The sequence below is a fragment of the Salmo salar genome, chromosome 05 (genome assembly GCF_965601325.2).
Source record: "Salmo salar chromosome 05, fSalSal1, whole genome shotgun sequence".
Classification (NCBI taxonomy): domain Eukaryota; kingdom Metazoa; phylum Chordata; class Actinopteri; order Salmoniformes; family Salmonidae; genus Salmo; species Salmo salar.
The window spans coordinates 22,905,001-22,918,168 of record NC_138295.1 but is presented as its reverse complement, the minus strand read 5'-3'; the positions used below and the strand labels follow the sequence as shown (position 1 = coordinate 22,918,168).

The 13,168-nt window shown below is 42.4% G+C and overlaps 1 protein-coding gene across 5 annotated transcripts in view; it reads right to left on the bottom strand.

Moving 5' to 3' along the window:
• Nucleotides 1-13,168, bottom strand: part of LOC106604462 (ecto-NOX disulfide-thiol exchanger 2) — a 312,275-nt gene that overhangs the window by 56,409 nt on the left and 242,698 nt on the right. For all 5 annotated transcript variants that reach the window (XM_014199102.3, XM_014199101.3, XM_014199098.3 and 2 more), the window contains one exon: nucleotides 9,299-9,448. In XM_014199102.3, the coding sequence (XP_014054577.1) occupies nucleotides 9,299-9,448 (150 nt within the window). The remainder of the gene's footprint in view (nucleotides 1-9,298; nucleotides 9,449-13,168) is intronic.

Here is a 13,168-nt window from a genome sequence, read left to right as displayed (position 1 = left end):
AATTTAAGTGGAAAAAGGATCCGGCTGAAAATAACTAATCGGCTGTATAGACAAGAGCCGGCGCTAGTGGTAAAGACTGCATTTATTTGGTATAACAGACATGCTTTTGTAATAGGTTATGTCATCTCCAAACCAGACACTGTTGATCTGAGCCTTGCTGAAGAAAAACCAGATTAGTATCAGACTTTCGGCTGTCACAGATGCACCTCTCCCGACTTTCGTCTATAGCCGGATGCTTCAGTCTTACCACTCAAACGCATCCATTATCTGCAGTGCTGCTCGTGGCAACGTCGTCTCGCTGAGTCGACCTTTAAATGATAAAGTCAATCTCAATGTGACCCACCAGAACCTTGAAAACGTAAGACTTAAAAAAGCTTAACACACTCATTCAACCCCCCCAAAAAACAATTAATGGTTATTTGATTTTTGTTCGTTTTGGAGTCAGACAATCGTTTCAGTAGTTTTAATTTTTCAAACGGGTTTGTTAATTATTATATTTCAGTTTACTAAATAGTTCTCATGATTAGTTTTCGTTACAGTTTACTATAATAACCTTGGTTCACATGCCACCTACAAACTGGGTCCCATAAATCAATCAAAACCTCATTAAAGAAGCAGTTAAATACTCAGTCTGAATTTACAACACAATATAAAACGAGTGTTTCTACAGTGAAAGAATAATGTGAAATTGATTTATGCATTTAGAAGTACTGTTATCATAATGCAATGTGCAGGCTGTAATGTATGTTATACAATATCCATCTGATTAATTCAGAGGCTTCATGCTGGGAAAATCAATTAAAGTATTATTTGAAAAATTACATTTGGAAATATCTCCCATGACCAATGAGTAGCAATAATGACGAAAACATACAGAAATACGCTTGGATAACTTTTCTATTGATATCTAATGTTAATGTGAAAACTATTGTGGGATAAACACAAATGCATCCTCTTAGCCAAAAGCTGGTTGATTCTCTCATGTGAATGGTTCATTGCTTGAGAGACCTGATTAATTGAACACAGATGAGTTCACTGAACCATGCATGGGGCTCTACTGCTCTGGACAGAACTAATCACCAGGGCCTGTATTCATAACCCATCTCAGAGTAGGAATGCTGATCTAGGATCAGTTTGCCCTTTTAGATATGGACAGGGGGAGACCTGATCCTAGATCTGCATTCCTACTCTGAGACGCCTCTGCCCTCCTAGGGATCTATGGCAGAGCCTTGTGGTGCAAGAGCAAGGCCTCATGTTAAAACGTCAGTGATATGAAGCTTGTTTCAAAGCTCAGCTCTTCCAGAGAACCAGACTGTGCCACTGCTGTTCAGCTAAAGTCCTTCGACACAGCCGATGGCTCTATGATCTGAAAGTCTGCTTTTAAAACCCAATGTGCATGTATTTTCTAGGTTCAGTGGGGGTGGTCTCTGTACTACGGAAAGAGTATGAACGGTGGGAGTGACACTGGAGAACGCAAAATGTGGTGGCTACTTGTCAACAAGGAGATAGTGCCAATCGGAATTTTCAGCACCATGGATAGAGGCAACATTGGTATCCTGGGAGCTGATGTTCAGCACCACAGCACAACAGACAGAGCCCGTGTCAGGTGAATTTACAATGCCACTGGCCACTGTGACAATCCTGTTGAACGGGAGATGAGGCCGACACAGAAGCCAAGAAGCCTGGAGGGCTCACCCATAAACTTTCTGCTAGCCTGTGTTCAGCCATATTGACTTTACCAAACAACATATAGAATGGGAAATAACCGGTAGCTTAATGACAATAGAGCTCTCCATTCTTTCCTTGAAATCTCTGTGAAACAAGACAATAACGGCCATCCTGTACCGTCCACTCTGCTTGCTGGGACAAACACACACCTATACTTATGTTAAGATCCATCATCAGTGTTTTCCACTTGCGCCGGCTGTTGTCTATACAGCCAATTACAGACTCATTTTCAGCCTTAAATTAAACTAGACTACCTTTCAATTTGCTAGTCAGAAAAAAAGTCTGATAGTGCACTATGCGCCTAGAATGAACAATATGCATCTTCTAGCGATCTATTGATAGGACAGGCGCCTGTCAGTCACAAAGTAAGCGATGACAGGAAAAGACTGCTGGTTTGACAGTTTGCCATGTGTCCTGCCTCTCGGTACCTGGGTGTGTGCACTGTGGTTGTAGTCAAACTTCTAATCGGATGGAGAGAGCATGAATTTGCATGTCCCATATAATGTGGAGTCGAAATCCACTTAGCCTATTGCTTTCTAGAACATTCATTTATTTTCTTTCGTGTGCAGGGTCTGATAATAATAATGATGGCCCGCCGGCTCGGGACCAGTAAAAACGTGTGTCGGTCGGACCAGTGGATCTTGTCAGTCAATGGCCCGACAGTACATTTTCAGGGCATCTTCGCATTCCAGTTCAACATTTACCTGCTCTGTCGCCAACCATTGAAGACCACAAGCGTAAATGTCATGTTATTTGTATTTGGGCAATATGACATAGTTGATGACTTCACACAGCACATACGAGTTACAACTCCTGGAGCAGTACATAGTTGACGACTTCACACAGCACATACGAGTTCCAACTCCTGGAGCAGTACATAGTTGACGACTTCACACAGCACATACGAGTTCCAACTCCTGGAGCAGTACATAGTTGACGACTTCACACAGCACATACGAGTTCCAACTCCTGGAGCAGTACATAGTTGATGACTTCACACAGCACATACGAGTTACAACTCCTGGAGCAGTACATAGTTGACGACTTCACACAGCACATACGAGTTACAACTCCTGGAGCAGTACATAGTTGACGACTTCACACAGCACATACGAGTTCCAACTCCTGGAGCAGTACATAGTTGATGACTTCACACAGCACATATGAGTTACAACTCCTGGAGCAGTACATAGTTGATGACTTCACACAGCACATACGAGTTACAACTCCTGGAGCAGTACATAGTTGATGACTTCACACAGCACATACGAGTTCCAACTCCTGGAGCAGTACATAGTTGACGACTTCACACAGCACATACGAGTTCCAACTCCTGGAGCAGTACATAGTTGATGACTTCACACAGCACATACGAGTTCCAACTCCTGGAGCAGTACATAGTTGACGACTTCACACAGCACATACGAGTTACAACTCCTGGAGCAGTACATAGTTGATGACTTCACACAGCACATACGAGTTACAACTCCTGGAGCAGTACATAGTTGATGACTTCACACAGCACATACGAGTTACAACTCCTGGAGCAGTACATAGTTGATGACTTCACACAGCACATACGAGTTCCAACTCCTGGAGCAGTACATAGTTGATGACTTCACACAGCATACACGAGCTGCCCAGAGCAAAAAGAAGCACCCATCAATCTACTTGCTGAGCTTATTCCTTTTAGAGAAAGTTATTTACAATATTAAACCTTCAATAGTAAACATACTAGCAATATGCTGGCTACTGTTGAGCTACAAAAAGACAGCTAGCATTGGTCTTGGCTAGCCTACTGTAGCCAGTCAATGTCTCTTTTGGAACCTTTGTTTGGAGGGAGGCAGGAGAAAAAAAAGAAGAGCAGGAGAAGGAAAATAAGGAAAGAGGGGGTTAGATAGACGTGAATTGAACGGCTCAAAGCGATTGAAAGAGTGAAAGAGAGTAGAGCGAGAGAATAGAGCGAGAGAAAGGGGGAGTGAAAGAGAGCAGAGCGAGAGAAAGGGGGAGTGAAAGAGAGCAGAGCGAGAGAAAGGGGGAGTGAAAGAGAGCAGAGCGAGAGAAAGGGGGAGTGAAAGAGAGCAGAGCGAGAGAAAGGGGGAGTGAAAGAGAGCAGAGCGAGAGAAAGGGGGAGTGAAAGAGAGCAGAGCGAAAGAAAGGGGGAGTGAAAGAGAGCAGCGCGAGAGAAAGGGGGAGTGAAAGAGTAGAGCGAGAGAAAGGGGGAGTGAAAGAGAGCAGAGTGAGAGAAAGGGGGAGTGAAAGAGTAGAGCGAGAGAAAGGGGGAGTGAAAGAGAGCAGAGTGAGAGAAAGGGGGAGTGAAAGAGTAGAGCGAGACAAAGAGAAAGAGAGAGAGAGCCCCTGCAGGTGTTATTCAGATCAAGGTCAGTGTGAGGGGCTGTATAGTGTCAGGGTAGCCTGGAGGTCCTGCTCCCTGTGATGGCCGCCATATGCAGCCTGTTGACCTGTGGCTGACAGGGCCACTGACTCACCAGGCTCCTCTAACCCTCACACGCCCCTGGACCACACACAAACATACAGGTGAAGGGCAGAAAAAAAGATGACATGGCTTGGATCTCTACAAAAATTAGAGAAAACAGACCCTTCAACTCTGACCTTCATTTTATTCTCTCTATATTCCTTTCTTTTATTTTCCTAGTAGATGTAATCTATTTTCTCTCCTCATCACCTATATCACTATTTTCTAATCTACCTCGAATACTCTGTTTCATCATCTTCAGGTTGAGGTCTAAAATAGCCCCTCCTCCTCCTGGCCCCCCACTAGTCCTCCAATGGTCACAGTGATTCACTAACTAATGGCTGAGCAGATGTCTTTCTATTTGGCAAACAGAGAGGGACAGAGGCTCATCAAGCAGCCCTGTGATAACTTTAATCTGGAGAATAAATAGGCATCCTCTGAAGTAGGGCTTTAAAGATATCCTTCCTTGAAGAGACTGCCTTTCATGAGGAACACAAAAGTGACAGCGAGAAAATGAATAGAAAGACATGGGGCGGACAGAGGGGAGCGAGAGAAAGAGAGGGGGAAGACAAGGAGCGGACTCAGAGGAGACAGAAAGAGGAGGAAGACAGGGAGCGGACAGAGAGAAGAGACAGAGAAATAGAGGGGAAGACCGTAGGTGAGAAGAGGAGGGAGAGCAAGAGAGAGAGGGGAAAGATACAGTAGAAGATGAGAGGAGGAGAGAAAAAACAAGGGGGAGAGGGAAGACCATAATAGGCAAGAGGGAGAGAGAGAGACAGGAAGAATATTCACATTGAAAATACACATACACACAACATGAAAGACTTGTGTGCTTAAGGAAGGAGAGGGGGAGTGTCTCCAGACTGTGTTTTATGTTTTCTGAAGGAGCCTGAATTCCCAACAACTGACGAGAGAAAAATTGCTTTTGTTTTAGTTTAGGGTGAAATTGATCCCTTCCAAATCTGACAAGTGAGCTTTCTTTGAAAAAGTCACCAGACAAAGATCTCTCTGAGAGATATTAAAGGAGAGCTCCCACTGGGTGTTCTTCACAGACACACACACCAATCAGAATTATTACGTTCTGGTGACTTTTTAAAAGGACATTCTACTTCAAAATGAATGAAAATGACATTTTGCTGACACCATCTAAAATATCATTTACATTCCCAGAAATGAGCCCAATAACATTTTGGCAAAATTATTTCTTAAAATTATTTTAACAGATTGGACCTTGCATATAGCCTATGCATGGTCCATATTATCAGGTATGCTATTAGCAATAAGCATTATCACCTATGCTAAAAACACTGGGTTTAAAATGGTGCAGTTCACACATATTAAAGGAGTTGATAAATCAATAAAGAAGGAATGAAAAGCTGGGATCCGCTTCTTTTTAACCAATGCCATTAAAATTTGCATTATGAATTGTTGAGCATTGACTGCTTGTCAGAATGCATGTTTCCCTCCTTATGACACTTGCAACTTGAATGCACTTTGAGAGGAATATTTCTCTCACATAGAACACATAACAAGCTAACTAGGTAAACAGAAACTATTCTACTATGGGGTTGTCTGTTTTTTCTATTCATTGCTCGTTTTGTTTGCCGTGGAAAAGTAAATGTGGATTGTTCTAGCATCTTCATAGTGTGCCTCTGCAGAAATATTTTTTTCCATTTGTTTTGTGTTACAGCCTGAATTCAAAATGGATTAAATTGAGGAGTTTTTTGTCAGACAATAATGTCAAAGTGTAATTAAGTTTTCAAAATGTTTGAAATTAATAAAAAATTAAAAGCTGAAATGTCTTGAGTGAATAAGTATTCAACCCCTTTGTTATGGCAAGCCTAAATAAATTGTAGAGGAACGTTTTGTTTAACAAGTCACATTAGTTGCATGGACTCACTGTGAATGACTACCTCATCTCTGTACCCCACACACTATCTGTGAGGTCCCTCAGTCAAGCAGTGAATTTCAAACACAGATTCAACCACAAAGACCAGGGAGGTTTTCCAATCCCTCGCAAAGAAGGGCACCTATTGGTAGATGGGTAAAAATAACAAAAGCAGACATTGAATATCTCTTTGAGCATGGTGACACTTAATTACACCCAGTAACTACAAAGATAAAGGCCTCCTTCCTAACTCAGTTGCTGGAGAGGAAGGAAACTGCTCAGGTGTTTCACCATGAGGTCAGTGGTGACTTTAAAACAGTTACAGAGTTTAATGGCTGTGATAGGAGAAAACTGAGGATGGACCAACATTGTAGTTACTCCACAAAACTAACCTAATTGACAGACTGAAAAGGAGAAAGCCAGTACAGAATCAAAATATTCCAAAACATGCATACTGTTTGCAACAAGGCACTAAAGTAATACTGCAAAAAATGTGTCACAGCAGTTAACGGCTTGTATTGAATACAAAGTGTTATGTTTGGGGCAAATCCAATACAAAACATAACTGAATACCACTCTCCATATTTTCAATCATAGTGGTGGCTGCATGATGTTATGGGTATGCTTGTAATCATTAAGGACTGGGGAGTTTTTCAGGATAATAAAGAAACCGAATGTAGCTAAGCACAGGCAAAATCCTAGAGGAAAACCTGGTTCAGTCTGCTTTCCACCAGACACTGGGAGATTAATTCACCTTTCAGCAGGACAATAACCTAAAACACAAGCCCAAATCTACACTGGAGTTGCTTACCAAGATGACGAATGTTCGTGAGGCATTAGGGTTTCGCAGTGTGGTTAGGTTTAAAATCTGATTTTATGACGGTACCAGCTAGTGACCACTCTGCAGAGCTGCCTCCAGAACAAGATTCATGACGAAAAACAGTAACCTGCATTTGAGTCACTCAGAAAGCATAAGAACACGGCATATGCCATGGCAAAAATCAGCAAAATTGCAGGAAATTAGCTTTAAAACTGCAATTCTTTCTCTCAGCCCCATGACAAAATGTGTAGAAATTCAGGAAACTAACTTAAACTGTCAAATGTTCTCTCCGCACAATGGCAAAACATGTAGAATTGCAGGAAATTAGCTTTAAAACAGCAAAATGTTGTCACTGCGGTAGCTGACTTTGCCACTGCTGCTGAAACAAATCCTAGGGGAAACCATGTGGAAGTAGGAGGTCAATCAGTGGACAATGAGGGTATATAGTGTCGCACTCTATGAAGTCAGTCTCTCACAAGAACCAGTGTGTATGTCTGCAAGTTGTGTGTGTCTACATGGTGTCTGTCTCTGCAAGGTGTGTACCCATAACAGAGAAGGCTTATGGCTGCATAAATGAACTGTGAGGAGAGATGGTGGTCTCAGTCATAGTCAGTATTCAGGTAATAGAGATGGTAGACGCTAAGAATGTAATATAGTAAAAATATTACTTCTTTATTAAAGGGGAATTTCAGTATTTTACAACTTAAAGGGATACTTTGGGATTTTAGCAATGAGGCCCTTTATCTACGTCCCCAGTCAGATGAATTAGCAAATATTATTTTTATGCCTTTGCGTGCAGTTTAACCTGTTGGGGCTAGGGGGCAGTATTTTCACGGCTGGATAAAAAGACGTACCCGATTTAATCTGGTTACTAATCCTACCCAGTAACTAGAATATGCATATACTTATTATATATGGATAGAAAACACCCTAAAGTTTCTAAAACAGTTTGAATGGTGTCTGTGAGTATAACAGAACTCATTTGGCAGGCAAAACGCTGAGACATTTTCTGACAGGAAGTGGATACCTGATGTGTTGAATTACCTTTAAGCCTATGCCATTGAAACACACAGGGGTTGATTCATGTTTTGGCACTTCCTATTGCTTCCACTAGATGTCACCAGCCTTTACAAAGTGTTTTGAGTCTTTTACTGTGAGATCTGACCGAACAAGAGCCATGGAACGGTGATGGCCGATTAGACTCTGGCGCGCGAGTTCATGTTGGGTACCCTCGTTCCAATACGTTATAAAAGAGAATGCATTCGTCCACCTTGAATATTATTCATGTTCTGGTTAAAAAAGGCACTAATGATTTATGCTATACAACGTTTGACATGTTTGAACGAACGTAAATATATTTTTTCCCCTCGTTCATGACGAGAAGTCCGGCTGGCTTAGATCATGTGCTAACAACACGGAGCTTTTTGGATATAAATGATGAGCTTTTTTGAACAAAACTACATTCGTTATGGACCTGGGATTCCTGGAAGTGACATCTGATGAAGAGAATCAAAGGTAATGGATTATTTACATAGTATTTTCGATTTTAGATCTCTCCAACATGGCCGTTTGTCTGTATAGCAAAGCATATTTTTCTGGGCGCAGTGCTCAGATTATTGCAAAGTGTGATTTCCCAGTAAGGTTATTTTTAAATCTGGCAAGTTGATTGCGTTCAAGAGATGTAAATCTATAATTCTTTAAATGACAATATAATATTTTACCAATGTTTTCTAATTTTAATTATTTAATTTGTGGTGCTGACTTGACTGCCGGTTATTGGAGGGAAACGATTTCCTCAACATCAATGCCATAGTAAAACGCTGTTTTTGGATATAAATATGAACTTGATAGAACTAAAAATGCATGCATTGTCTAACATAATGTCCGAGGAGTGTCATCTGATGGAGATTGTAAAAGGTTAGTGCATCAATTTTAGCTGGTTTTATGGTTTTGGTGACCCTGTCTTTGAATTGACAAAACATTACACACAGCTATTGTCAATGTACTCTCCTAACATAATCTAACTTTATGCTTTCGCCGTGAAACCTTTTTGAAATCGGATGACGTGGTTAGATTAAGGAGATGTTTATCTTTCAAAGGGTGTAAGATAGTTGTATGTTTGAAAAATTTGAATTTTGACATTTATTTGGTTTCAAATTTGCCGCTCTTGAAATGCACCTGCTGTTGATAGGGTGCACCACGGGTGGCACGCTAGCGTCCCACATAGCCCCAAGAAGTTAAAATAAGTTGCTAGCTAGCATTAGCGCAATAACTATAAGTCTATGGGTATCTGCTAGCATGTCGGTTGCCCCCATCACTTCAATAGATTTGTTTCCGGTTGCTTAAATGAAATCTACTTTCTGGGGTAAGAGGTCAATAGACTTACTTGGGTTTGGGGGGAAGAGGGTGCAGCTCTGGTAGTGAATGATCTCCTTGATGATGGGTAGATCATGGGGCAGGGGGGGTGGGGGCACGTAACCAAGGCCGGGCATCATGGGGTTCATGCCTGTCATCATGCCAAGGCCTGAGTCGAAATCTGAAGGAGAGACACACCAGAACACACACACACATGAGAATGGAATAACACGCATATAAAAACATCATTTCCACAGGCATTAGTTCATCCATGTTGACATTTTCATGTTTCATTTGACATTGTGTGTCTCTCCATAAACACTTTGTGGAGGTTTCTGTCAACAATGGTGACACACAAGGCCAGCAGCATACCACCCTGCATCCCAATGCTGGCTTGCTTCTAAAGCTAAGCAGGGTTGGTCCTGGATGGTCCTGGATAGAGACCAGATACTGCTGGAAGTGGTGTTGGAGGGCCAGTAGGAGGCACCCTTTCCTCTGGTCAAAAAATAAATAAATCCCAATGGACATTGCCCTGTGTAGGGTGCCGTCTTTCGGATGGGACGTTAAATGGGTGTCCTGACTCTGTGGTCACTAAAGATTCCATAGCACTTTTTGTAAGAGTAGGGGTGGTAACCCCGGTGGTCCTGGCTAAATCCCCAATCTGGCCTTCATACCATCACGGTCACCAAATCATCCCCAGCCTACAATTGGCTCATTCATCCCCCCTCCTGTCCCCTGTAACTATTCCCCAGGTCGTTGCTGTAAGTGAGAATGTGTTCAGTCAACTTACCTGGTAAAATAAGGGTATAACATTTTTTTTTTAAACTAAATGTCTATAAATAACTGAATAAATTAACAAGCATCCTACATGTTTAAAGTGGAGCTACATGAGCTTCTACTGACTCTGCTGCCGATTGGCTGACCTTTGATCTTCCTGTCTGTAGTCAGAGGGAGGGAGAGATGGATCTGAGAACTAGCACACAAGTGAGCCTTCATTCACAGGTAGGGGACTATTGATTTAGACTGCAGCTGGATTCACTCTGCACACTAGCGGAGTTCCAGCAGATCCGTTTTTTTAATGGAAATTACATTTCCTCTACTGCACCTGCAGATAACCGTGGGCTTGAAAGCTTGTCTTCATTGTGTGCATGTGCGTGCCTTGATGGACCACACAAAGGCCTGAGCAACTAAATACCACTTAGTAAAACCATGTGGATAACTTATGTTTAAATCCCAGAAAGGGCAACGAAAGCTTTTCAATAATTTCAGTTTTCTGTGTGAGAGAGAGGAAGGTATTTGGATGAAGGATGAGGAAGAGAGGGAAACAAGCCAGAGGTGTAACTGGACCAATCAGAGGAGAGGACAGTAAAAGAGGAAGAGGAAGTCTAGGTCCACTTCATCTCTCTTACAGTGACCCTTATTGATGACCTCATCTCTGGTAAGATAAGAGGGACCCTGTTGCCCGGGTGATGATGACTCCTGCCCAGCGAGGCGGAGGAGAGGTGAAATGATGGCAGTAGGAGAGATAGAGGGAGGGAGGGGTACAGCGGACACAGTGTCTTCTGAATACCAAGGCCAGTCTCAGTGGCAGTGAGAGGCCCACAGAGGAAATCTCTGGTAGGCCGTCGGGCTGTTCTGGGTTAGGGAGGCCCACTGCAGAGCTCCGTCATGGGCCTTACTACAACAGGTGTGAGCTGCTTCATAACTGCGACTTAGTAGGGCTGCACAGTTAATCAAATTCACATGGAAATTGCAATATTGACAAACTATAAAAACGCAACCGTCTTGCGGCTGCTTCCCACACACACCAAGCCCCGCCCCCAGTGACTAGAGTCTGGTTTCAATGATGGACTCTTGTCATAGACGAACTACGTCACTACCTTACCCACGTGAATAAAATACTAAATAGTAGCTAGCAAGATGGAGATCAGAGGTTATTTCACATCAACTACCTTAACTTAAACCAATGCAAAGGTTTTGCCTGCAATCTGGCATGTCTGCCTCGTGATTTGTTGAGGGAGTCCCAGGAATAATTGTTTTCTCTTATAGAGATAGGCAGTGACGTACTTCCTCTATGACAAGAGGCCATCATTGAAACCAGACCCTGGTCACTGTGGCTTTTTAAGACAGTTATTCCTCCCGGCTGTTTGTTAGATTCACAGTTGGCATGCTGTTCTGAGATAGAACAGATTGTTCCAAACAATAATGATACTGCTTTCCACTTTCCTTTTTAATATGTCAATTTCTATAATTCACACAGTTCACAGATGTTCTGATCTTTATTACACGTCCAATTGCAATATTTTGCAAAACATTTCTAATTCGATTTTTGGCCCACTTCATGCAGCTCTACCACTTGACACTGAGGAACCCTGACACTGAGGAACCCTGACACTGAGGAACCCTGACACTGAGGAAATGGGCACAGTGCTGATGAATAATGGTAAAAACCTCCTGGATGCCATACACACATTTTGAGCACAGAGAATAATTTCCTCCAAGTCACAGAGTCACTCTTGAAGAAACACAAAGCTATTAAATAGAAGATTTCTGCACCATATTTATTCATGAACATGACAGATGATAGGAGCCAAACCAGGCTCCGGGTGCACATCAAGAAAAGAAGATCTGGTTTGATCAAGACCAGCCTGTTTCCACTTCACTGCTGAATTTATCTTTTTCCTTCCAGTGTGTGTGTGTGTATATATATATGTGTGTGTGTGTGTGTGTGTGTGTGTGTGTGTGTGGATGGGTAATCGAGTACTAGACCTGATGTCAAAACTCTATTTTTAACCACAAATAATTTGTTTTTTTAAATACTGTAAAACCAGACAACATGAATGTGCTTTCCCTCTAGTATTCCATCAGTACATGTGCATTTGGGGGGCACAACAAAAAGAACCCAAGCGTCAAACAGTTATTCTCCTAAATGTCCTTTCTCCTTCATGTCGCACTCAATCAATTGCGTTCCGACCTCTCTCTCTACACAACTACTTTGCGGTTGTCACTAGTTACCACAGCCATTATCGCAAAAAAATGATCAAGAAAAAAAAAATCATTTTGGTGTTAATTTAAAGTTAGGGCTAGGCATAAGGTTTAGCAGTGTGATTAAGGGTTAGGTTTAAAATCAGATTTTTAAGAAGAGAAATCGTAGAAATAGGCGGGGTTTGAAATTGCTTTCACCTGGATTTACCTGGACAGTTTCATGGAAAGAGCAGGTGTTCTTAATGTTTACACTCAGTATAGATCAATGTACACATAACAAAAAAATGATGTGAGTACTCCAACAGTTGAAAAATGTCAAATGCCCATCCCTGGTGTGCGTCCTATTCCATTGACAGCCAGAGGACAGAGAACTGTGTATGATAACAGAGAATTTACCCTCTGCCATTCTCAGGGATTTTCAGCTACAGCAGGATTGTTATTTAACCTTTATTTAACTGGGCAAGTTAGTTAAGAACTAATTCTTATTTACAATGATGGCCTACACCGGCCAAACTCGGACGACGCTGGGCCAATTGTGCGCCGCCCTATGGGACTCCCAATCCCAGCCGGGTGTGATAGAGCCTGGAATCGAACCAAGGGTGTCTGTGGAGATGCAGTGCCTTATACCACTGTGCCACTTGGGAGCCCCTTGTACAGGCAGAACAATGGAGGCTCAACCCCTCAATCCATGTTTCACATCTTTCAACATATTCGGTTGGAAACTCCCACACACACAGACACACGCGGGCGCATGCAAGTGTGCTAGACACACATGCAAGTGTGTACATGAACACACATCATCTTCAGTGTGAAACAGGCCTCTTCCAGACAGAGGTAAAACTGTCTAGAGACAGAGACAGAGCAGGAGACTCCTGAACAGAAACATCAGTGGAGAACTGTCTTCTCTCCAGCCACA